The sequence below is a fragment of the Pempheris klunzingeri genome, chromosome 6, assembly GCF_042242105.1.
Source record: "Pempheris klunzingeri isolate RE-2024b chromosome 6, fPemKlu1.hap1, whole genome shotgun sequence".
NCBI classification, from domain to species: Eukaryota; Metazoa; Chordata; class Actinopteri; order Acropomatiformes; family Pempheridae; genus Pempheris; species Pempheris klunzingeri.
Window position 1 is genome coordinate 24,659,747 of NC_092017.1, and position 25,757 is coordinate 24,685,503.

Genomic DNA, 25,757 nt, shown 5'->3' on the forward strand with positions numbered 1-25,757 from the left:
CACTTTTTGATCAAATGTTCCTGCCTGAAAGAGGGAAGGACAAAGTCATATTGTTGCTGTGATGCTTTGGAATTTATTGTATTTCGTGTAGGTGATTTATTCTTTAAATTCACTAACGGATGCTTTAAAAAGCAAAAGTCTTTCAAACTCTGACAATCAAAAAGAAAAAGAACAGAAGTGAAAATCATCCAATCATGAGGCCTTAAAACAGTTCAGATGCTTTATTAGTTGAACTGAGTTTGTTTTACTACAGGAGAAAATGTGTTTGAAGTACAACTTGGACATCGGTATTGTGTAAAGCTTGAAAAGGTACTGTGGTACTAACAGTCAGGTTGTTTGGGAAAAGGTTCAACAAAGGCTTGAAATGGCACAAGGCAGTGAACATAAGGCAGCATCTTCTTTAACAGAGACAGTCTAAACTTAAAATGAACATAAAACAAGAGATATTAAAGCCTGCAGCAGCTGATGTGACGCCAGACTTGCCGAATAATATAAAACCTGTCAAAATGTGCATTAAAATGACCCTCTGAATGGGCAAACATATGAATTTAAGGTCTAATCTGTAGTTATTGATAATGTTATACTAAGTGGAAACTGTTCTCTTCTTGAAATACAGTAATAATCACCAGTTACAAGTTATCACATTATTTGGGAAAGTATTTACTGAGTTTAAATGATAGTCTCGACCCTTTCAGAGGAACATTTTAATACATTTTGAAACGGCTACGATCCAGCGAATAATATCACAGTTGCTCATAACAGGAGGCCTTAAATCTACCACAAAGAAGAAGACTTTTCAAAGTAAAACGTCTTTTTTTTCTCTCTAACACTGAAGGCAACGTACAACAACTGGGGACACTGGACACATTCAGTGACACATTTGGCCATTGCTTCAGCAGTGTTGTCTTGATGTGGAGTCCAGAATGAATGAATGAATTCAAGGAACAATTTCAAAGTCTCGTTTCACTAGTATTTGGCACATTCTGGACTTTTGATTGAGTTATTATTTAGGCCTGACTCCTTTCTCCTTCTCAAACTGGGCAATCTGATTGAAAATATTTAAGAGGTTCGATGGGAGGTCCTTTTTAGGCCTTTCTCCTGACATCAAACCTTCCTGCTTGTTATGATTTCCAGCTTCTGATCTTGTACCGTTTCCTCCCTCTGACCTGCTGCGCTCTTCCTCTGCTTTCCCCTTTCTGTCGTTCTTCTCTCTTTTTGCCTCTTCTACCCTCCGATTGTCCTCCCTCCCTCTCTGCTCATACGTACCGCCATCGAAGGAGTTCCTCTTGTGTCTCATGCTACTCTCCAAGTGTTTGGAGGCCGAACCACAGTTCCCTACATATTCTGACTTGAAACTGGACTTCCGTGAATACTCAGACTCGGCCGACGAGCAGGACACTTTCCTCTTCCTGCTCTCGTCTAAGCTACTCCTCCTCTTGGAGTCGCTGTCTCTCCTGTCTTTCCTGTTATCCTCCGTCCCTCTCTCCCTGCTCACCCTCTCCTCCCTTTCTGGGCTCCCGCTCATACTGTTTTTGCTTCTCCCCGTCTTGCCCTCCTCTCTGTCCCTTCTCTTCCTTTCTCTGCGCGAGGAGTCAGACTCTTCATTGTCTGAAGCTGCCGACAGAGAATACAGCTGGCAGATCCTTCTGTCGTCTGCATCCCTCTCCTCCACCTCCTCCCCCACCCTCTCTCCAAACCCCGGGCCTCCCCTCTGGTTGAGAAAAGTGGCGGAGGTGTTGGGAGGAGCGGGAAACCACTCCACCTCGTCCTCCTCTTCCTCCTTCTGGTCTTTCTTGCTCTTACCCTCCTCACTCTTCCGGCTCTCCCGTGAGGAGATCCTGCGATGGCGCTTACTTCCCCGCTCAGACCTCCTCCTCTTCTTTTTCTTCTTTTTGGACCTCCTGCGAGAGGAGGACGACGATGAGGAAGAAGAGGAGCTCCTGGAGGAAGTAGAGGCTGATGAAGAGGAAGAGGCTGATCTCTTACGTTTTTTCTTCATCCTGTAGGAGAGACATTCACTGAAAATTATATTCTCACAAGACAGCTGATGCTTGAAGTTATGGGATGACCTCCACGCCTTTATCAGCTGTAGATTCACTTCTGTACCTTTGAAACATCACAGCCAACTCACCTCTTCTCCTCTTTTAAGATCTTACGCAATTTCTCAGCGCTGGTCTGGCTGCTCGTGGCTTTAACCTCCTTCTTAGCCAGCGCTTCTTCACGCAGGCGAATCGATTTCTTTACGGTCGCCAGGCAACGCAAGGCAAGACATGACAATGGCAGGCAAAAGTCCAGAGAGACATATTCAAACACACACACGCCATGACCCAAGACATGCAACAGAGACCCCGAAAACGGTAATCATTCATTAATTTATTCAGTTATTCGTGGGGGGTAAAAGGTATGCGGAAGAATAAGGAAGGGCAGAAGTACGTTACCAGAGATGATCGAAGAACGATCGAGAGATATGCGAAGAGTCATTTATTTACCACAGAAGAAGTGGTGTGATCCAGGAGCACCGCAGTTGTCATGGAAACAGATGGATGGACAGAGGTGCAGGCAGAGAAAACAAAAGAGCATTTGTTCCCCATTGAGACACAGAAGGATTCAACATTACCGTATTTGGACCGGGGACACAGCGCACATCAGTGTCCAGTGGAGGAGTCGTTGACGTTGTGCAGTTTATTTTTTCCGGCCCCGCAAGTCAGGTGACGAAGACATGGCAGTTGGAGGGTCAAAGGGCAGCGTCCCAGGGTCGCAGACACACACACACACCAACACACTTCATCAGTATTACAAACCACAGTGTCGGGAATATGTATGCATTAACGTATGAAATTCAAATTGTTGTTCACAGCAGCACTGCCTCAATCAATTCACTGGCACATTAGTTCAGATCAGTCATTTAACACACCACAGTCACACAATAACACAAACAAAGGAACCCATCAAGGCAGCAGCAGACTGGCAAATCTCATGTTCTGCAACGTAAAATTACTGTTTTTGTCAATGGAGTCTGGTGGATTTGAAAGGCGCAAAGAGGAAAAGAGGCTTCAGTCACCTGTGTAGAGGGCTATCTGATGTCAGTGTACATTTTTTAGGTGGCTAAAATACATTTTGCAACTGACTGCAGTCTACTGTAAGGAAATGATTAACCTCATACAACCCCACTTCAAAAACTCTGAACTAGCCCTTTAATAAAGCCTCGATATGTTCTTTAGTGTTTAGATAATTAGGCCTTATACACACACACAGGGCTGTGTGTGTGTGTGTGTGTGTGTGTGTGTGTGTGTGTGTGTGTGTGCCCGCTCACCTGTATGGTGTCTGTGATCTTGTGCAGGGCCTCCTGCGCCTCAGGGTTCGAGTCATCGAGAGTCAGAGCCCTCCGGTACAATCCCTCCGCTGTCACTAGTTTCTCCTGTTCTTCAAGCCTACACAAACACAGAAGAACAACAGACCTCTGACTAATTTAGGTCACATATATTACAGTATTCTTGTTACCAATCCCATCTCCACGCTGGCCTCGTTCAGATTACGGGAACTAACCAGACCAGTTGATGCTCGCTTGTCTGTTCTTAAACAGCATTTCTGTCATTCTTTTGTGACGTCTCTTCAGCGTTGACTGATACATCTAACAAGACAGATTGACCACATTGTGATGCAGTTAATCGGATAAAATCAATCATTTCAGGCTGTAAACTTAACTTCCCTCATTTACCAGCATTGACCTGAACCCTGGCCCTGACACTGAGCTAACCTGCTAATGCCAGGGCAGCGTTTTAACCCTCTAATTACAGTTCAGTGCTTCCAGCAGTGCCATAAAAGAGGGTTTCCAAATCACAATATTTCTATCCTGACTTAGCATGAGGTTTAAGTGATACTGCTGACATCGTGAATAGTTAACTTCCTTTGCATCTTGTTCATTTTCACTGATAGTTGCTTTTCATAATTACTAATGTTTTATTTTTTCACTGTCAATAAAGTGTTTGTGGCTGCAGCATTCACATCATCTCGCCTGTAATAAAATGTGCTTTATAAATAAAGTTTGGCTTCCTTAGTTGCTACCATTTCACTCAGCAAATGTAATCTAATTTGTGTTAACATAGAAAAGGCTGACAAACTTTTCCTGCTGTAGGGTGCGATACAACTTATTACCACGGTGTCATGAAAGCTTATATGTGGACATTAGAAATACTATAATAACTACTGTACTAATACATGCACTACACTTTGATAGACTGATCTGATAGATCTGAGAACCGACAGCAGTAATAATGCTAACATCTCTTGCAGGTGAGTGAGAGTCCCAAAACCATCAACAGGCAGTAAAGCTTGCAGCACAAGGCAAGAGCACAGAAGCTCTCCTCATTCTGGATATTTGTTTAATGCATAACACCTCACGTATGTTTGTCCCACCGAGTTCAGGTGAGGTCAGTAGTCAGAAAGCTGACAGTAGCATCTGCAGCAGGACCTCCACTAGAGGGCGCTGGGAGGTGCCACATTAGGACAAACTGTGTCTGTCAGTAAAGGGGAGGAAATACTGGAACAGCCGACCGGTCGTAATGAGGGAGTGTCGTCCCACCTTTAAGACCCATCTCAACCAGTGGCTCCAGGCTGATCAGACCTTTGATCACTTTTAATCTGACATGGTTTTTTTTTTCTACTTGCATGTTTGTATTTCATTATTGTCACTTGTTTCTCACACGTTACCTCCTTAGGGACCACGAGCGTAAACTAGCATTCTTGCTAACTCCAGTATGTCTACGCCTTGTGTTTTTATACTGATGTTCATTAATGTGCCCTGTTGCCATTAAATAAAGAATAAAAAATAAATTCATGAATAAAATCAAAATACACCAGGCACCAGATCTTCACCGACAAAATACAACTTCAACTAACAGTCGAGCATATTTGTCACTGATCCCAGTCTTTCTGAACTTGTATGCAAACTGGAGCTTGGAGTAAAATATCTAACATAAACTTTTTTTATTCACCAAAACAACCAGGACAGACACACTGTGAAGGAACTGCTCCAGAAACAGTCAGCATTATTATTTTCCTTTTACTTTAACAGCACAGCAATCAATCCAGACATCTTACGCCTCAGAACCAAAAGGCAGCACTACTTACTGTTTTCCTCTCTCCACCAGCGTCTGGCAGAGGTACTTCTTGGCGTTGCGGTGATCTGGACAGTTCTCCAGGGCCACTTCAAAGTCCGTTATAGCTTTCATGATGCTGCCTTTGTTAGCATAGCTGTGGATGACAAAAAGCATCTAAAAACCAATCCAATCATCATGACTGATGTTATTTTCTTTTAAAGGCTTATGTCAAACCGCTTAGACCTTCAAGGGCATAATAAATATGTAATTACATAAATACATACATAAATGAATGAATGAATGCATGACTAGATAAATAAATGGAAGGGGAGGTAATATAATAAGAATCAAAACACCAATTTCCAAAGTTTTTTGTCACAAATATGACTATAATTTCAGACTATTAAAAATTTTTCGTTCTCAATTTTTCTGGTAAAATGTAACAATTTAATCTTAGAGAATATCTGAGAACAACTTAAGTCTCAGAACTTCAGATCTTCTCCTTTGAATATCCCCCCCATTCATTTTGTTTTTCGTATAGACCTGCTTTTACAATATTACTGTAAAGATCTTTAACGCGTCACTAATGCGTTTCAATGTAAGAGAAAAAATAATGCAAAGACATACAAGAACATTTTGTGATTATTTATCTGTTGTGCAATTTATAAATGATTCGCCTGTGTGTTATGTCATCGGAGCACTTCAGCAGGGCTCGAAGACATAAATTAGAAGTGTTTTCTTTGGAACCAAAACAAAGGCAGCTTTTAACCGGAACACTGACAGTGACATAATAACAGGAACAGGTGTGGCATCTGAATTATTGTCATACTCTTTGTCACCAACTTTTCAAATCTCACATACAGTTAAGGACAAAAATACATCAACTATCTCTGATTTAAAAGCACAACAACTTTCTTTTAACATTCACTAAACTAACATACATCAAGTTGATGGCATGTTAAACTCCAAGTGTGGGTATGCAATGCAAGCTCTAATAATTCAAATCTTTCCAGAGGATGTAGGCCCACGGTAATTACTGGGACTCATGACACCAAACCAGAGTTAGACAGCAATAGGAGAAGGCTGTATGAAGTTAAGAAGAGAAGAATAAACTCACAGAGCTCCACGTGCCACCAGAGCTTCCACATTTTTGGTGTCGATGTCCAAGGCTTTGTTGTATTCATTCATGGCTTCCACGTGACGGCCATGTTTGAAGTGATCGACACCTGCACGGACGCTGAAAGAACAAGGAACACAAGAGAACGGGTCAGAGGAAGACAAACTATTGAGCTGTTCACTTCACACTATGATAACTATGTGAGACCAATGAAACATGAAGGCACTGGTCAAAGTTAAAGGTTTAGCATTACCACTTCAAGGCCCATGATGCAGACTGCTTCTTCCGGATTGCAGAGGCAAAATCCTCCTCCTGGAAAAGTTTACTGTGGAGAAAAGAGGCACAACAGGGAAGAACTCATCAAACCACTGCTCTGTCAAAGCTGAGGGCTTCCCTGAAGGGCGCCACTGTTTACGAGCAAACCCACTAGCTAACCCATTAACCCAAACCCATTAGCTATCAGTTTGATTTCAAGGGCACAGAAAACTGAATTCAAAGGATAACTATGTCCTCGGTGTCCTTAGATTTCCCAGCCTGAAGCACTACTCACATAACTTACATAAACTAAAGTCTCTCATTACGCATCTTTCCTTGACATTTGGTGATCAGACAGAAGTAACACTAATTAGATAAACGAGCAGCCTGTCGATAAGCATGCGATCCTCAAAACCCAACAAAATGTGTTCACCTCTGCAGTCCTCTCATCATGGATGGTGGGTGGGTGTCACTAACGCCCACCTTCTCCAGCAGGTAGTCCACCACAGAGGGGTTGTGGTAACCATGGCAACTCCTCAGTATGCACTCATACGTTTCACTGGAGTCAGCGGCTGCACGAACGCTACGACTGAGAGGAGAGGAGAGGAGAGGAGAGGAGAGGAGAGGAGAGGAGAGGAGTCAGTGTCCCATGCTAGAACTTAATGATAACTGGAAAACACTAAAAGAGATTATTCCACTTATAGAGATTCACGCCACAATTAGCTGTGCTTGTTTCATTTTCTCACGTCGTGTCATGTTGTTCAGCTACCTGTAATGTATAGGCAGCTCCTCACGGGGAACCACACCCAGTTTGACGTGATCCACGCTGGGAGAGAGAGACGCCTGGTGGAGGGAAACCGTGATCTTCTCCTGGTAGCGGTCGATGTCTTTCACCGCAGCTACAAACCGAGAAAGCGCAGAACATAAGAGAGGGTTTAACAAATGTTTCAGCCTGAACAACATGTGATTGGCAGCAGATGTTTGAAAATAATGCACATATAAAAATACTGTACAGCTTCAATCATCTGACAAAAAAATAAGTCAACTACTTCTTTGGTAATTTGTCATTTACGTGATTTTTTTAAGCAAAAATGTCAAATAATCTCTGGTTTGTTTTAAGTCACAGTAAACTGAATATCTTTGGGTTTATGACAACAGGAAGAAAAACATGACATAAAACATAAACTGTATCGCTGCTTTTTCTGCCAGATGAGAGAGACGCGACATTTCAATGTGTCCAAAAGCCATTGAGGCTTCAGTTTCGCCACAGCATATTGGCATCTTACAGTGGATGAGACTGAAAACAGGTTCTGTGTGTGTTTGTTTCAGACAATAAGACGATTAAAGATGAGCCAGGGAGGACAGTTTGAGATGACAGATATATGAGTTTGAAAGCTTATCAAAGGCCAAACCACTGTGCATGCTTTGTATTAATACGAGGAGGAACTTAACAAGCTGCTAGTCAACTACCTGCTGGTCACTTCAACAACCCCTTAGTTTTGTTTTGGGTGTTTTCACAGGAGCCTTTTTAACACTGTGCTCATGTTGGTTTGAACAGGGCTTAAGGCATTCCTACCAATTTATGGACCTCTGAAAAGAGTTGTGATATATGATTGGTGGTTTTTGTGGGTGAAAACAAGCCTGATGTATTTTTGTTAAAGAGTCACCTCTGATGAAGTCCCCGATCTGGTAGTAGGACAGAGGATCATCATGGCTGCCAGAGGAGGGAATTTCTCTGATGTGACAGAGAGCCTAAAGGTAGCAAGCAAAGGAAAACATAAGAGTCAAGAAATATTTGGAGAGAGAAAAGAACATTGGGCTAGTTTGGAAGAGGGAACACATAACATCTGAGAGCACACCAGCGCCTTTCTGCAGAATATGGTTCAGTGGGCAATAATATGGTTTATTTAAAGCTGAGGTGCACAAATTGCATGAATGTCAAGCATGAGGCTTTGCTTACATAAGCTCTCAGCTAGTCAGACACATTGGATATTTTCACTGCCGTTCAATCAGGAATTCACACAACCACAGAGTCGGTATTTCCTGTATCACTTGCCGCTTGACAAGTCTTCTGCATCTACAGTGTTTGACGGACTGGTTTTGTTACAAGGTTTAAGCCATGACTCAAGTGCATTCATTAGATTTGACTTGTTCACCTACAGACAACTCCAGGTCTTCGATTTCTCTCTTCAGTCCTCCGGCCGTGCAAATCAGAGTGAGAAAGAAGCCGTATTCTCTAATGTTGTTGATCCTGCCCACCACGATGTCTCCTCTTTCCAAGTCCCTGTAGATCATGACTCTTCTGTCCTCATAAGACACCTCCATGAACAGCTCCAGTGGCGGCATGATGGCATAAGGCTCTGGGGAAGCACAGAAAGTTGAATGAAACATACACACAAAGATGCATTTCTCTATACTAGACAGATTGCATCCACATTAAACCACTTCAAGTTTAAAACACATACTTTTTAGACCTCTGTGTACACTAATCTGGCATTTCTCAACCAAAACTGGAGCTCCATGTTTAACACATTTTAAAACACCAGTTGAGCATTTTAGTGTGTGTGAGGAAAACAGGGGTTTGGCTAATCATTGACATTAGCAGCAACAACACCAGATAATGGCTATGATGCAAAGTTTTGGTGTTTGCCAACTGAAAAGAGAGCAAATATGAAGTAATTTAACAGTTCGGCAACTGTTCAAGCACTTTAGTTTGGACAGGGATCTTTAAAAAATTAACAAACTTGACAGCTTAGCCTGAGAGGTGGTCACACCAACACACACCTGCAGCCTCCTCCTCCTCCTCCTCGTGCTCCTCTTGTTGATGCGTGGCGGTTTTCCATGCTGGGCAGAAAAGGATGTCGGCCTTCCTGGCAATGAACTGCTCCACAAGGAGGCTGCCCTGCCCTTCACTCCTGCTGCACGAGACACACACATGTCCAGCAGAGGCTGTTTAGTCAAATGTCCCACCAAGCATAGGAAGAAGAAGTCCTGCAAAAGTCTTGCAGACTAATCAGCACTGAGTTTATTATAGATACAACTTTTCTGTCATGGATCTTCATCAGGCACCAAATTTACATCTTTATTCCAGAACAAGGACATCAAATCACAAACATCTGTAACAATTAGACTAAATCAATAACTGATAAAAACATCCATAAAATGAGCAACTCTTTTGAAATCTAATTATTTGTATCAGTCAATTTTCAGGCAGAAATAAAAAAAAAAACTCCTTTATTCCAGATTCTCACAAGTTAAGACTTCTTTTTTACAGTCTTTTCTCTGATTCACATCGTTTATTATTATTTTATAATCACGACTTTCAGACAGACATCATTGATTATTATTATTATTATATTTTTCTTACATGTTAATTGCTGCACTATGAGCAAAAGATACATGTCAAAACTGTCCAAATTTTAGACTCAGCATTGGCATCATTGTCCCACAAAGACATACTCTTTGTCCCATTGATCAGTAATCGTTAGTTAGACCCCTAAATGAGATCAACAATATTCATACAATGCAAATGAAAAACAGAAATAGGAAAAAAAGGAACCAAATATTACATGGATGATACAAGACATGAGGTTTTTACTCTAATAATTCAAAGCTGATAACGTCAAAGTAAAACAAACGTAAAGAGTAAAAGCATGTGAGTATTTTCCAGACTATCGTGACAAAAGGCTGCATGCAGGAACCCTAACGGCTGCATGCAGGAACCCTAACGGCTGCATGCAGGAACCCTAACGGCTGCATGCAGGAACCCTAACGGCTGCACGCAGGAACCCTAACGGCTGCATGCAGGAACCCCACATACCTTTCATACGTGGCCTTGCACAGGTCCGACACCACAGCCTGGAAGTCTGGGTTTTCTGTCTGCTCACATTTCAGTTTGTTGAACAATGATTCTCCGTGATAAGTCAGACACTGCCTCAGCAAATCTCTGTCCATCCTCTGGTTTTTGCAGGACTGCGGTCACATCATAGTACAAAAACATGCAGCAGCCGCTGGCTATGCTTAAATCGATTTAGCTGTTAGCAAATACTTTAGCAAATGGGATGTTTATCTTGCACCGGAGACGACATTTTTTAAATCATTAGACCCGCCAGGTAACAAACCTCATGAGCAAACTCGCAAAATGTTTAACTGTTTATGGAACGGGCTGAAAAATACAGTTAAATGGACATAAGCTCGGTTACAACTCACGTTACTACTATTTCCGTGTGTGCTAACGGGTGTGGACTACTGCGCATGCGCAAGGTGTGTCACACTGAAACCGTCGGGTGAAACTAGTTCCAGCTAGGAACTATACTGCAGGCCGATTGTGTGCTGATTTTTTTTTCCTAACTAAAAATGATAATTCGCATCTATAAAACGCATTTTTGATAATAATGGAAAATAGAATTATATAATGATCTTAGAAATTTATATTGTTCCCATTTTTAAATGAGAAAAACATCTTGCTCAGTGGTTCACACTCGTTTTTGGCTTGTGATATTTATACAATAATTTATCAGAGGTTACATATATCTGTGCTGAGAGGACAAGAGAGTATTGTATCTATTAACAGGTCAATAAGTAAAATAATAATAACAATTAAGTGAAAAATGTACTGTCAACAATCAAATGTGGTGTTATAAAATGAGTGGAAGTGGATATTAAAAGTTAAATATCCTACTACATGAACCAATATACTATACAAGACGTTTCAGCTATTGCTTGAACTGAGGATAGTACAGTGCATACTTAGTATATACTGATTGCTTTGAATGTGGAGGCAAATACTCTTTGTTAGAAAGAATCTTAGCTCAGAGTTTACAACATGTGGCTGTGATTAAAGTCGTCATAACAGGAGAAATAAAGTACTAATGATTGAAAAGCAAAGAGATGAAGAGAAGAAATAAGAATAAATAGGAAATAAAACCTGCCTGACAATCTTCCACTAATGGTTTGGCTTTGGCTAAAGCATTAGGATACATTCCCTTTATTACACTGCAGTTGTTTAATAACTAACTACTAAGAGCATCAAAGTCCAGCACATAATTTATGTATGTAAACTATTAGTTTTGAATTCTCACCAGGAAGCATTACAAAGCAAACATTAACATTTTTTAAATGGCTCAAATGCTAAAGCTGCCATTGGTTCTGCTCCGAAACTGTTCTGGTTTTAGTATCATCTTTTTTAGTGAATCCTAAAGACTCACTAGTATAAATATATAAAAATACAAAACAGGATTGAGACACACTGGCTGAGCATTTTCCATCGTGGTTACAGCTGAAAATGTGCATTATGAACTGAGTCATTTCACTGATGACAAACGTGTTCAGACTATCAAACCTCACCAGTCACTGAGCTGGTTTCCACAGCAGATAAACTAACAGCCTCTTAGTTTATCACAAGCTTAACGAACATCTTTTAAGGTCGCTGTAGATGTTTTAAACGTGTGTTTGCAGTGTGCTATATTTTGTAAATATGTGTGTCAGGGACATACCTGGTTTGTCGAGTTATCTGAGAGTAGCCTCTGAGACGGAGGCCTCCCCCAGTCACTCCCCCTGCAGCAGAGGGAGTGACAGCCCGAGAGAGGCACAGAAACCACAGCTACCTGCACCTGGAGTGACACTCATCATGGACAGAAAACACCTTTGTTGGATATTTTTGCTTGGATATTTGCATGCATCCTCTGCACAAAGTAAATACTGATCACACGTTTTATTATATGCCCTGTGATTGTCTGTGTCTTGTCTCTAATGTGTCATGTTGTGTAAGAGTAGCACTGATTTTATGCATTTACACAGTTAATGGTATCTATTCTAGCCTCTCTCCTTTAAAAATGAATTATAGTCAAAGTGGATAAACTTGAGTTAATCTGATTTAAATTACTGCAAGATAAGAGATAAGATAACTTTGTCTAAATGTGTCTGTTTGTGGTTAAAAGCTGATACAATATGATGGTTATAAACATGTTTAACGTTTTGGCTGAATCGTCTTAAAACGAAATGATCAGAATTAATTTGATAGAATAATTGCTTCTGTGACTAAAATGGAGATGAATGGCGTCGGCTGTGTTTACTGTGAAGTCTGAGTCGTCCTGTCAACGACTGAAACAAGACGAAGCACCTAAATGATGTTAGTGTTAGAGATGGAAAGAGGTCGGCCCATAACTAAGAATGACTGTGATGAAAACTCTGATTGCAGCGAACACGTCAGCCAGCACACCTACTCCAACTACACCTGCTCCATCTACACCTACTCCATCTACACCTACTCCAACTATGACTGCTCCAACTACACCTACTCCAACTATGACTGCTCCAACTACGACTGGTCCAACTATGACTGCTCCAACTACGACTGCTCCAACTACACCTGCCTCATCTACACCTGCTCCAACTACTACAGCTGCAGCTACCACAACCACGGCTCCAACTACTACAGCTGCAGCTACCACAACCACTGCTCCAACTACTACAGCTGCAACTACCACAACCACAGCTCCAACTACTACAGCTGCAGCTACCACAACCACTGCTCCAACTACTACAGCTGCAGCTACCACAACCACGGCTCCAACTACTACAGCTGCAGCTACCACAACCACGGCTCCAACTACTACAGCTGCAGCTACCACAACCACTGCTCCAACTACTACAGCTGAAGCTACCACAACCACGGCTCCAACTACTACAGCTGCAGCTACCACAACCACGGCTCCAACTACTACAGCTGCAACTACCACAACCACGGCTCCAACTACTACAGCTGCAGCTACCACAACCACGGCTCCAACTACTACAGCTGCAGCTACCACAACCACGGCTCCAACTACTACAGCTGCAGCTACCACAACCACTGCTCCAACTACTACAGCTGCAGCTGCCACAACCACTGCTCCAACTACTACAGCTGCAGCTACCACAACCACTGCTCCAACTACTACAGCTGCAGCTACCACAACCACGGCTCCAACTACTACAGCTGCAGCTGCCACAACCACGGCTCCAACTACTACAGCTGAAGCTACCACAACCACAGCTCCAACTACTACAGCTGCAGCTACCACAACCACGGCTCCAACTACTACAGCTGCAGCTACCACAACCACGGTTCCAACTACTACAGCTGCAACTACCACAACCACGGCTCCAACTACTACAGCTGCAGCTACCACAACCACGGTTCCAACTACTACAGCTGCAGCTACCACAACCACGGCTCCAACTACTACAGCTGCAGCTACCACAACCACTGCTCCAACTACTACAGCTGCAGCTACCACTGCTCCAACTACTACAGCTGCAGCTGCCACAACCACGGCTCCAACTACTACAGCTGCAGCTGCCACAACCACGGCTCCAACTACTACAGCTGCAGCTGCCACAACCACGGCTCCAACTACTACAGCTGCAGCTACCACAACCACGGCTCCAACTACTACAGCTGCAACTACCACAACCACTGCTCCAACTACTACAGCTGCAGCTACCACTGCTCCAACTACTACAGCTGCAGCTACCACAACCACGGCTCCAACTACTACAGCTGCAGCTACCACAACCACGGCTCCAACTACTACAGCTGCAGCTACCACAACCACGGCTCCAACTACTACAGCTGCAGCTACCACAACCACGGCTCCAACTACTACAGCTGCAGCTACCACAACCACTGCTCCAACTACTACAGCTGCAGCTACCACTGCTCCAACTACTACAGCTGCAGCTGCCACAACCACGGCTCCAACTACTACAGCTGCAGCTACCACTGCTCCAACTACTACAGCTGCAGCTGCCACAACCACGGCTCCAACTACTACAGCTGCAGCTACCACAACCATGGCTCCAACTACTAGAGCTGCAGCTACCACAACCACTGCTCCAACTACTATAGCTGCAGCTACCACAACCACGGCTCCAACTACTACAGCTGCAGCTACCACAACCACTGCTCCAACTACTACAGCTGCAGCTACCACTGCTCCAACTACTACAGCTCCAGCTGCCACAACCACGGCTCCAACTACTACAGCTGCAGCTACCACAACCACGGCTCCAACTACTACAGCTGCAGCTACCACAACCACGGCTCCAACTACTACAGCTGCAGCTACCACTGCTCCAACTACTACAGCTGCAGCTACCACAACCACGGCTCCAACTACTACAGCTGCAGCTGCCACAACCACAGCTCCAACTACTACAGCTGCAGCTACCACAACCACGGCTCCAACTACTACAGCTGCAACTACCACAACCACGGCTCCAACTACTACAGCTGCAGCTACCACTGCTCCAACTACTACAGCTGCAGCTGCCACAACCACGGCTCCAACTACTACAGCTGCAGCTACCACAACCACGGCTCCAACTACTACAGCTGCAGCTACCACAACCATTGCTCCAACTACTACAGCTGAAGCTACCACAACCACGGCTCCAACTACTATAGCTGCAGCTACCACAACCACGGCTCCAACTACTACAGCTGCAGCTGCCACAACCACGGTTCCAACTACTACAGCTGCAACTACCACAACCACGGCTCCAACTACTACAGCTGCAGCTACCACAACCACGGTTCCAACTACTACAGCTGCAGCTACCACAACCACGGCTCCAACTACTACAGCTGCAGCTACCACAACCACGGCTCCAACTACTACAGCTGCAGCTACCACAACCACTGCTCCAACTACTACAGCTGCAGCTACCACTGCTCCAACTACTACAGCTGCAGCTACCACTGCTCCAACTACTACAGCTGCAGCTGCCACAACCACGGCTCCAACTACTACAGCTGCAGCTGCCACAACCACGGCTCCAACTACTACAGCTGCAGCTACCACAACCACGGCTCCAACTACTACAGCTGCAACTACCACAACCACTGCTCCAACTACTACAGCTGCAGCTACCACTGCTCCAACTACTACAGCTGCAGCTACCACAACCACGGCTCCAACTACTACAGCTGCAGCTACCACAACCACGGCTCCAACTACTACAGCTGCAGCTACCACAACCACGGCTCCAACTACTACAGCTGCAGCTACCACAACCACTGCTCCAACTACTACAGCTGCAGCTACCACTGCTCCAACTACTACAGCTGCAGCTACCACAACCACGGCTCCAACTACTACAGCTGCAGCTACCACAACCACGGCTCCAACTACTACAGCTGCAGCTACCACAACCACTGCTCCAACTACTACAGCTGCAGCTACCACTGCTCCAACTACTACAGCTGCAGCTGCCACAACCACGGCTCCAACTACTACAGCTGCAGCTACCACTGCTCCAACTACTACAGCTGCAGCTGCCACAACCACGGCTCCAACTACTACAGCTGCAGCTACCACAACCATGGCTCCAACTACTAGAGCTGCAGCTACCACAACCACTGCTCCAACTACTACAGCTGCAGCTACCACAACCACTGCTCCAACTACTACAGCTGCAGCTACCACGGCTCCAACTACTACAGCTGCAGCTACCACTGCTCCAACTACTACAGCTGCAGCTGCCACAACCACGGCTCCAACTACTACAGCTGCAGCTGCCACAACCACGGCTCCAACTACTACAGCTGCAGCTGCCACAACCACAGTTCCAACTACTACAGCTGCAACTACCACAACCACGGCTCCAACTACTACAGCTGCAGCTACCACAACCACGGTTCCAACTACTACAGCTGCAGCTACCACAACCACGGCTCCAACTTCTACAGCTGCAACTACCACAACCACGGCTCCAACTACTACAGCTGCAGCTACCACTGCTCCAACTACTACAGCTGCAGCTACCACAACCACGGCTCCAACTACTACAGCTGCAGCTGCCACAACCACAGCTCCAACTACTACAGCTGCAGCTACCACAACCACGGCTCCAACTACTACAGCTGCAGCTACCACAACCACGGCTCCAACTACTACAGCTGCAACTACCACAACCACGGCTCCAACTACTACAGCTGCAGCTACCACTGCTCCAACTACTACAGCTGCAGCTACCACAACCACGGCTCCAACTACTACAGCTGCAGCTGCCACAACCACAGCTCCAACTACTACAGCTGCAGCTACCACAACCACTGCTCCAACTACTACAGCTGCAACTACCACAACCACGGCTCCAACTACTACAGCTGCAGCTACCACTGCTCCAACTACTACAGCTGCAGCTACCACTGCTCCAACTACTACAGCTGCAGCTGCCACAACCACGGCTCCAACTACTACAGCTGCAGCTGCCACAACCACGGCTCCAACTACTACAGCTGCAGCTACCACAACCATGGCTCCAACTACTAGAGCTGCAGCTACCACAACCACTGCTCCAACTACTACAGCTGCAGCTACCACTGCTCCAACTACTACAGCTGCAGCTACCACAACCACTGCTCCAACTACTACAGCTGCAGCTACCACTGCTCCAACTACTACAGCTGCAGCTGCCACAACCACGGCTCCAACTACTACAGCTGCAGCTACCACTGCTCCAACTACTACAGCTGCAGCTGCCACAACCACGGCTCCAACTACTACAGCTGCAGCTACCACAACCACGGCTCCAACTACTACAGCTGCAGCTACCACAACCACGGCTCCAACTACTACAGCTGCAGCTGCCACAACCACAGTTCCAACTACTACAGCTGCAACTACCACAACCATGGCTCCAACTACTACAGCTGCAGCTACCACAACCACGGTTCCAACTACTACAGCTGCAGCTACCACAACCACGGCTCCAACTACTACAGCTGCAGCTACCACAACCACTGCTCCAACTACTACAGCTGAAGCTACCACAACCACGGCTCCAACTACTACAGCTGCAGCTACCACAACCACGGCTCCAACTACTACAGCTGCAGCTACCACAACCACGGCTCCAACTACTACAGCTGCAGCTGCCACAACCACGGCTCCAACTACTACAGCTGCAGCTACCACAACCACGGCTCCAACTACTACAGCTGCAGCTGCCACAACCACGGCTCCAACTACTACAGCTGCAGCTACCACAACCACGGCTCCAACTACTACAGCTGCAGCTACCACTGCTCCAACTACTACAGCTGCAGCTACCACAACCACGGCTCCAACTACTACAGCTGCAGCTGCCACAACCACAGCTCCAACTACTACAGCTGCAGCTACCACAACCACGGCTCCAACTACTACAGCTGCAACTACCACAACCACGGCTCCAACTACTACAGCTGCAGCTACCACTGCTCCAACTACTACAGCTGCAGCTACCACAACCACGGCTCCAACTACTACAGCTGCAGCTGCCACAACCACAGCTCCAACTACTACAGCTGCAGCTACCACAACCACTGCTCCAACTACTACAGCTGCAGCTACCACTGCTCCAACTACTACAGCTGCAGCTGCCACAACCACGGCTCCAACTACTACAGCTGCAGCTGCCACAACCACGGCTCCAACTACTACAGCTGCAACTACCACAACCACGGCTCCAACTACTACAGCTGCAGCTACCACTGCTCCAACTACTACAGCTGCAGCTACCACAACCACGGCTCCAACTACTACAGCTGCAGCTACCACAACCACAGCTCCAACTACTACAGCTGCAGCTACCACAACCACTGCTCCAACTACTACAGCTGCAGCTACCACTGCTCCAACTACTACAGCTGCAGCTACCACTGCTCCAACTACTACAGCTGCAGCTGCCACAACCACGGCTCCAACTACTACAGCTGCAGCTGCCACAACCACGGCTCCAACTACTACAGCTGCAGCTACCACAACCACGGCTCCAACTACTACAGCTGCAACTACCACAACCACTGCTCCAACTACTACAGCTGCAGCTACCACTGCTCCAACTACTACAGCTGCAGCTACCACAACCACGGCTCCAACTACTACAGCTGCAGCTACCACAACCACGGCTCCAACTACTACAGCTGCAGCTACCACTGCTCCAACTACTACAGCTGCAGCTACCACAACCACGGCTCCAACTACTACAGCTGCAGCTACCACTGCTCCAACTACTACAGCTGCAGCTGCCACAACCACGGCTCCAACTACTACAGCTGCAGCTACCACAACCACGGCTCCAACTACTACAGCTGCAGCTACCACAACCACGGCTCCAACTACTACAGCTGCAGCTACCACAACCACTGCTCCAACTACTACAGCTGCAGCTACCACAACCACGGCTCCAACTACTACAGCTGCAGCTACCACAACCACTGCTCCAACTACTACAGCTGCAGCTACCACTGCTCCAACTACTACAGCTGCAGCTACCACAACCACGGCTCCAACTACTACAGCTGCAGCTACCACAACCACGGCTCCAACTACTACAGCTGCAGCTACCACTGCTCCAACTACTACAGCTGCAGCTGCCACAACCACGGCTCCAACTACTACAGCTGCCACAACCACGGCTCCAACTACTACAGCTGCAGCTGCCACAACCACGGCTCCAACTACTACAGCTGCAGCTACCACAACCACGGCTCCAACTACTACAGCTGCAGCTACCACAACCACGGCTCCAACTACTACAGCTGCAGCTACCACAACCACTGCTCCAACTACTACAGCTGCAGCTACCACAACCACTGCTCCAACTACTACAGCTGCAGCTACCACTGCTCCAACTACTACAGCTGCTGCTGCAGCTGCCACAACCATGGCTCCAACTACTACAGCTGCAGCTACCACTGCTCCAACTACTACAGCTGCAGCTGCCACAACCACGGCTCCAACTACTACAGCTGCAGCTACCACAACCACGGCTCCAACTACTACAGCTGCAGCTACCACAACCATGGCTCCAACTACTACAGCTGCAGCTACCACAACCACGGTTCCAACTACTACAGCTGCAACTACCACAACCACTGCTCCAACTACTACAGCTGCAGCTACCACTGCTCCAACTACTACAGCTGCAACTACCACAACCACAGCTCCAACTATTACAGCTGCAGCTACCACAACCACTGCTCCAACTACTACAGCTGCAGCTACCACAACCACGGCTCCAACTACTACAGCTGCAGCTACCACTGCTCCAACTACTACAGCTGCAGCTACCACAACCACGGCTCCAACTACTACAGCTGCAGCTACCACAACCACGGCTCCAACTACTACAGCTGCAGCTACCACTGCTCCAACTACTACAGCTGCAGCTGCCACAACCACTGCTCCAACTACTACAGCTGCAGCTACCACAACCACGGCTCCAACTACTACAGCTGCAGCTACCACAACCACGGCTCCAACTACTACAGCTGCAGCTGCCACAACCACGGCTCCAACTACTACAGCTGCAGCTACCACAACCACTGCTCCAACTACTACAGCTGCAGCTACCACAACCACGGCTCCAACTACTACAGCTGCAGCTACCACAACCACGGCTCCAACTACTACAGCTGCAGCTACCACAACCACTGCTCCAACTACTACAACTGCAGCTACCACAACTACTGCTCCAACTACTACAGCTGCAGCTACCACAACCCCACCTCCAACTACTACAGCTTCAGCTACCACAAGTCCACCTCCAACTACTACGACTATAGCTACCACAACTCCGCCTCCAACTACATCAGCAGCTACCACAACTCCACCTCCAAATACTATTACTACAGCCACCACAACTCCACCTCCAACTACTACAGCTGCAGCTACCACAACCCCACCTCCAAGTACTACAGCTTCAGCTACCACAACTCCACCTCCAACTACTACGACTATAGCTACCACAACTCTGCCTCCAACTACTACATCAGCAGCCAGCACAACTCCACCTCCAACTCCCACAACTGCTGTTATCACAATTCCACCTCCAACTACTACAGCTTCAGCTACCACAACTCCACTCCCAACTACTACAGCTTCAGCTATCATAGCTCCACCTACAACTACTACATCAGCAGTTACCACAACTCTTCTTCCAACTACTATGTCAGCAGCCACGACAACTCCACCTCCAACTATTACAGCTGCAGCTACCACAACTTTGTCTCCAACTGCCTTTTCCCCAGTTCTTGCTTCAACCACTACTACTGAAACTATAGACAACACAACTCCGGCTCCAACTACTACAACTGCAGTTACCACAACCCTGCCTCCTACTACTACAACTGCAGCTACCACAACTACTGCTCCAACTACTACAGCTGCAGCTACCACAACCACGGCTCCAACTACTACAGCTGCAGCTACCACAACCACTGCTCCAACTACTACAGCTGCAGCTACCACAACCACGGCTCCAACTACTACAGCTGCAGCTACCACAACCACTGCTCCAACTACTACAGCTGCAGCTACCACTGCTCCAACTACTACAGCTGCTGCTGCAGCTGCCACAACCATGGCTCCAACTACTACAGCTGCAGCTACCACTGCTCCAACTACTACAGCTGCAGCTGCCACAACCACGGCTCCAACTACTACAGCTGCAGCTACCACAACCACGGCTCCAACTACTACAGCTGCAGCTACCACAACCATGGCTCCAACTACTACAGCTGCAGCTACCACAACCACGGTTCCAACTACTACAGCTGCAACTACCACAACCACTGCTCCAACTACTACAGCTGCAGCTACCACTGCTCCAACTACTACAGCTGCAACTACCACAACCACAGCTCCAACTATTACAGCTGCAGCTACCACAACCACTGCTCCAACTACTACAGCTGCAGCTACCACAACCACGGCTCCAACTACTACAGCTGCAGCTACCACTGCTCCAACTACTACAGCTGCAGCTACCACAACCACGGCTCCAACTACTACAGCTGCAGCTACCACAACCACGGCTCCAACTACTACAGCTGCAGCTACCACTGCTCCAACTACTACAGCTGCAGCTGCCACAACCACTGCTCCAACTACTACAGCTGCAGCTACCACAACCACGGCTCCAACTACTACAGCTGCAGCTACCACAACCACGGCTCCAACTACTACAGCTGCAGCTGCCACAACCACGGCTCCAACTACTACAGCTGCAGCTACCACAACCACTGCTCCAACTACTACAGCTGCAGCTACCACAACCACGGCTCCAACTACTACAGCTGCAGCTACCACAACCACGGCTCCAACTACTACAGCTGCAGCTACCACAACCACTGCTCCAACTACTACAACTGCAGCTACCACAACTACTGCTCCAACTACTACAGCTGCAGCTACCACAACCCCACCTCCAACTACTACAGCTTCAGCTACCACAAGTCCACCTCCAACTACTACGACTATAGCTACCACAACTCCGCCTCCAACTACATCAGCAGCTACCACAACTCCACCTCCAAATACTATTACTACAGCCACCACAACTCCACCTCCAACTACTACAGCTGCAGCTACCACAACCCCACCTCCAAGTACTACAGCTTCAGCTACCACAACTCCACCTCCAACTACTACGACTATAGCTACCACAACTCTGCCTCCAACTACTACATCAGCAGCCAGCACAACTCCACCTCCAACTCCCACAACTGCTGTTATCACAATTCCACCTCCAACTACTACAGCTTCAGCTACCACAACTCCACTCCCAACTACTACAGCTTCAGCTATCATAGCTCCACCTACAACTACTACATCAGCAGTTACCACAACTCTTCTTCCAACTACTATGTCAGCAGCCACGACAACTCCACCTCCAACTATTACAGCTGCAGCTACCACAACTTTGTCTCCAACTGCCTTTTCCCCAGTTCTTGCTTCAACCACTACTACTGAAACTATAGACAACACAACTCCGGCTCCAACTACTACAACTGCAGTTACCACAACCCTGCCTCCTACTACTACAACTGCAGCTACCACAACTACTGCTCCAACTACTACAGCTGCAGCTACCACAACCCCACCTCCAAGTACTACGACTATAGCTACTACAACTCCGCCTCCAACTACTACATCAGCAGCTACCACAACTCCACCTCCAACTCTCACACCTGCAGTTATCACAATTCCACCTCCAACTGCTACAGCTTCAGCTACCACAACTCCACCTCCAACTACTACAGCTTCAGCTACCACAACTCCACTCCCAACTACTACATCTGCAGCTATCATAGCTCCACCTCCAACTGCTACAACTGCAGTTACCACAACCCTGCGTCCTACTACTACAGCTGCAGCTACCACAACCCCACCTCCAAGTACTACAGCTTCAGCTACCACAACTCTACCTCCAACTACTACGACTATAGCTACCACAACTCCACCTCCAACTACTACAACTGAAGTTACTACAACCCTGCCTCCTACTACTACAACTGCAGCTACCACAACTACTGCTCCAACTACTACAGCTGCAGCTACCACAACCCCACCTCCAAGTACTACAGCTTCAGCTACCACAAGTCCACCTCCAACTACTATGACTATAGCTACCACAACTCCGCCTCCAACTACATCAGCAGCTACCACAACTCCACCTCCAAATACTATTACTACAGCCACCACAACTCCACCTCCAACTACTACAACTGCAGCTACCACAACTACTGCTCCAACTACTACAGCTGCAGCTACCACAACCCCACCTCCAAGTACTACAGCTTCAGCTACCACAACTCCACCTCCAACTACTACGACTATAGCTACCACAACTCTGCCTCCAACTACTACATCAGCAGCTACCACAACTCCACCTCCAACTCCCACAACTGCTGTTATCACAATTCCACCTCCAACTGCTACAGCTTCAGCTACCACAACTCCCCCTCCAACTACTACAGCTTCAGCTACCACAACTCCACTCCCAACTACTACATCTGCAGCTATCATAGCTCCACCTACAACTACTACATCAGCAGTTACCACAACTCCACTTCCAACTACTACGTCAGCAGCCACGACAACTCCACCTCCAACTATTACAGCTGCAGCTACCACAACTTTGTCTCCAACTGCCTTTTCCCCAGTTCTTGCTTCAACCACTACTACTGAAACTACAGCCACCACAACTCCACGTCCAACTACTACAACTGCAGCTACCACAACTCCACCTCCAACTACTACATCAACAGCTACCACAACTCTGCCTCCAACAACAACTGCAGCTACCACAACTCCACCTCCAACTAATATTACTACAGCCACCACAACTCCACCTCCAACCACTACAACTGCAGCTACCACAACTCTGCGCCCTACTACTACAACTGTAGCTGCCACAACTACTGCTCCAACTACTACATCAGCAGCCACTGCAACTCCACCTCCAACTACTAAAGCTACAGCTACCACAACTCTGCCTCCAACCATTACAACTGTATCCTCCATGACTCCAGCTCCAACCACTACATCAGCAGCCAGTACAACTCCATCTCCAACCTCTACTACTGCAGCAACCACAGGTACCACAGTTCTTGTCACTTCAATTATAGGCAAAAAAACAAACAAACACAATATGTGACTCCTTGATTCTTAGTCTTTTTCATTTTTTCTTTTTCTTCCACTATCCTGGTTGTACTTCAGCATTTTCCTTCTCTCTCTTCCACCCACACCCAACACAGTCCCAGACAGAAAACCGCCCACCTCTGACCTGCAGTCTTGAATCACTGGGTCTCTCTTAATTAAGGAGTTTGGTCTTGACCTGCCTCAAATGGTCGTAGAAAAGTGTATCCTGATGAATTGCAATGGATTGAAAATTAGAAAAAAATTTAATTCTTCCTAAATTTGATATGATATAAGATAAAGATATTCCTTTATTAGTCCCACGACTGGGAAATTTACAATTGATTTACAGTTAACTGACCCCATGTCTAGTTCTAAATAAAAAAATAATCTAAGAGATGATCAGTGATTCACATAATGTTGCCTTAACCCCTGGTTTAAAAGCTATTCCTCCTCTATTGCCTTCTCTTGTGTTTATGTCCTGGTATTAACGTTGGTAATGGAACTGTTGTAATTGTATGTTCAAAGACACGTAGCATTTACCTGGAATTTTTTTCGACATTGAAGCACACACAAGTGCCATTTTTGTTTCTTTGTTTTAATGCTGTCTTCCAATCCCTACAGGCGTGGCATCACTGGTACATATTCAGATAAAAATGACTTCCAATGGAGAGATCAGCAATGGAACCATCACTGAATTTATTCAACAGGTATGTAAAACAGAATGTGTGAAAGCTCTCTAGATACGTTGTGTGAAGGAAATGAGATTGATCTCCTGATGTGCGTTCTCTGTGTTTCCTCTCCATTTAGTTTTTTAGAGAGCAGCTCCTGAATGGAACAGCCCACACAGTCGACGTGACAAACATTCAGAGGGCTAGAGTTGCCCCATAAAAGCTTCATATGGACGGAAATAGACAAAGGTGAATGTATAAAGACAGCAATTCAAGGTTGTGCTGGTGGTATTGTTTTATCACAACGTGAAGGGACAGTAAACCTCAACTGTTTGATCATATCTGGTGAGAGATTTTTCACATTAATTATCACTGGACTCTAATGTGCCCAGGTGAGCTACAACCAGTTACTACCCAGAAATACCTGGATTGCACTCCCCATGCAAGAAAATGTGTTGATCAAATACATGGGCTTATATTTCAGGCTCCGTCCTTTTCATCTTCATTTCAGCAAATAAAAAAACTCAACATCGACATTAAAACCTATTTTTTCTCTCTATAATCCCCAAACAATATCCCAGTACCGTACTGCTGGCTGTATTTCTCAGTAATGTGAATAATGTATTTGGCTCAAGTGTCAAATTATTTGCACAGTACAATGGGAAGCTCAAACCAAGCAATCTGAACTGTCAAAGAGGTTTTTTATGCTGTGTCAATTATTCCCTTTGTAACTGGAGGAGCAGCTTCTATGCTGACAGGCCTCGTAACCAGGAAACTAGAAAACTGTTCTTTGCTCTCTCCTTCCTTCGATTATTCATAAATGAGAACACATAAAACACAGGCAGTGATGACCTTGGTGAGTGCCTCATACCAAGAGTGTGACCATTGTACCTTGAATCATTGAAATCAGTATTGACAAGTATCACTGAGAGTGAATCTGTTTTGTCTTCAGCCCTGAAGACTTGATTTATTAAGCTTATGGAAAGTTCACTGGAATTCACTGGGAAATCATGAAAGCACTGTTTGTTTAATGTGTGTGAGGTGCTGTGGTATAAAAACTTTGATCGAACGACAGAGGAGGAAGTCTAAGACTTTCTGTGTGCAGGTTACCTTTTTTAAAGGGCTTAAAGCAAACATTAATGATTAATTAAGTGTTGATGTT

At 46.2% G+C, this 25,757-nt stretch overlaps 1 protein-coding gene and 1 long non-coding RNA gene across 2 annotated transcripts; one reads left to right on the forward strand and one right to left on the reverse strand.

Annotated features, from left to right (window-relative positions):
* Window positions 1-206: 206 nt before the first annotated feature.
* ttc14 (tetratricopeptide repeat domain 14) lies at window positions 207-10,552 on the reverse strand. The gene is made up of 12 exons (XM_070832614.1): window positions 10,292-10,552; window positions 9,256-9,389; window positions 8,632-8,831; window positions 8,139-8,223; window positions 7,241-7,370; window positions 6,905-7,060; window positions 6,470-6,541; window positions 6,217-6,336; window positions 5,131-5,253; window positions 3,314-3,431; window positions 2,132-2,238; window positions 207-2,000 (listed from the first exon to the last, which is right to left on the reverse strand). The coding sequence occupies exons 1-12, from the start codon at window positions 10,423-10,425 to the stop codon at window positions 1,004-1,006; spliced, it is 2,376 nt and encodes a 791-aa protein (XP_070688715.1). The 5' UTR covers window positions 10,426-10,552; the 3' UTR covers window positions 207-1,003.
* A 13,265-nt stretch (window positions 10,553-23,817) lies between these two features.
* On the forward strand, window positions 23,818-25,184 carry LOC139203273 (uncharacterized). The gene is made up of 3 exons (XR_011584381.1): window positions 23,818-23,884; window positions 24,549-24,634; window positions 24,735-25,184. It is a non-coding gene; the product is annotated as an uncharacterized lncRNA (long non-coding RNA).
* The last annotated feature ends 573 nt before the right edge of the window (window positions 25,185-25,757 follow it).

Coding starts and splice junctions, on each gene's coding strand:
- ttc14 (XM_070832614.1), bottom strand. CDS start 10,425: ATGGACAGAGATTTGCTGAGGCAGTGTCTGACTTATCACGGAGAATCA. Junction 8,832..9,255: donor GGAGGAGGAGGAGGCTGCAG/GTGTGTGTTGGT, acceptor GTGCTTCCCCAG/AGCCTTATGCCATCATGCCG. Junction 6,337..6,469: donor GCATCATGGGCCTTGAAGTG/GTAATGCTAAAC, acceptor TTGTTCTTTCAG/CGTCCGTGCAGGTGTCGATC.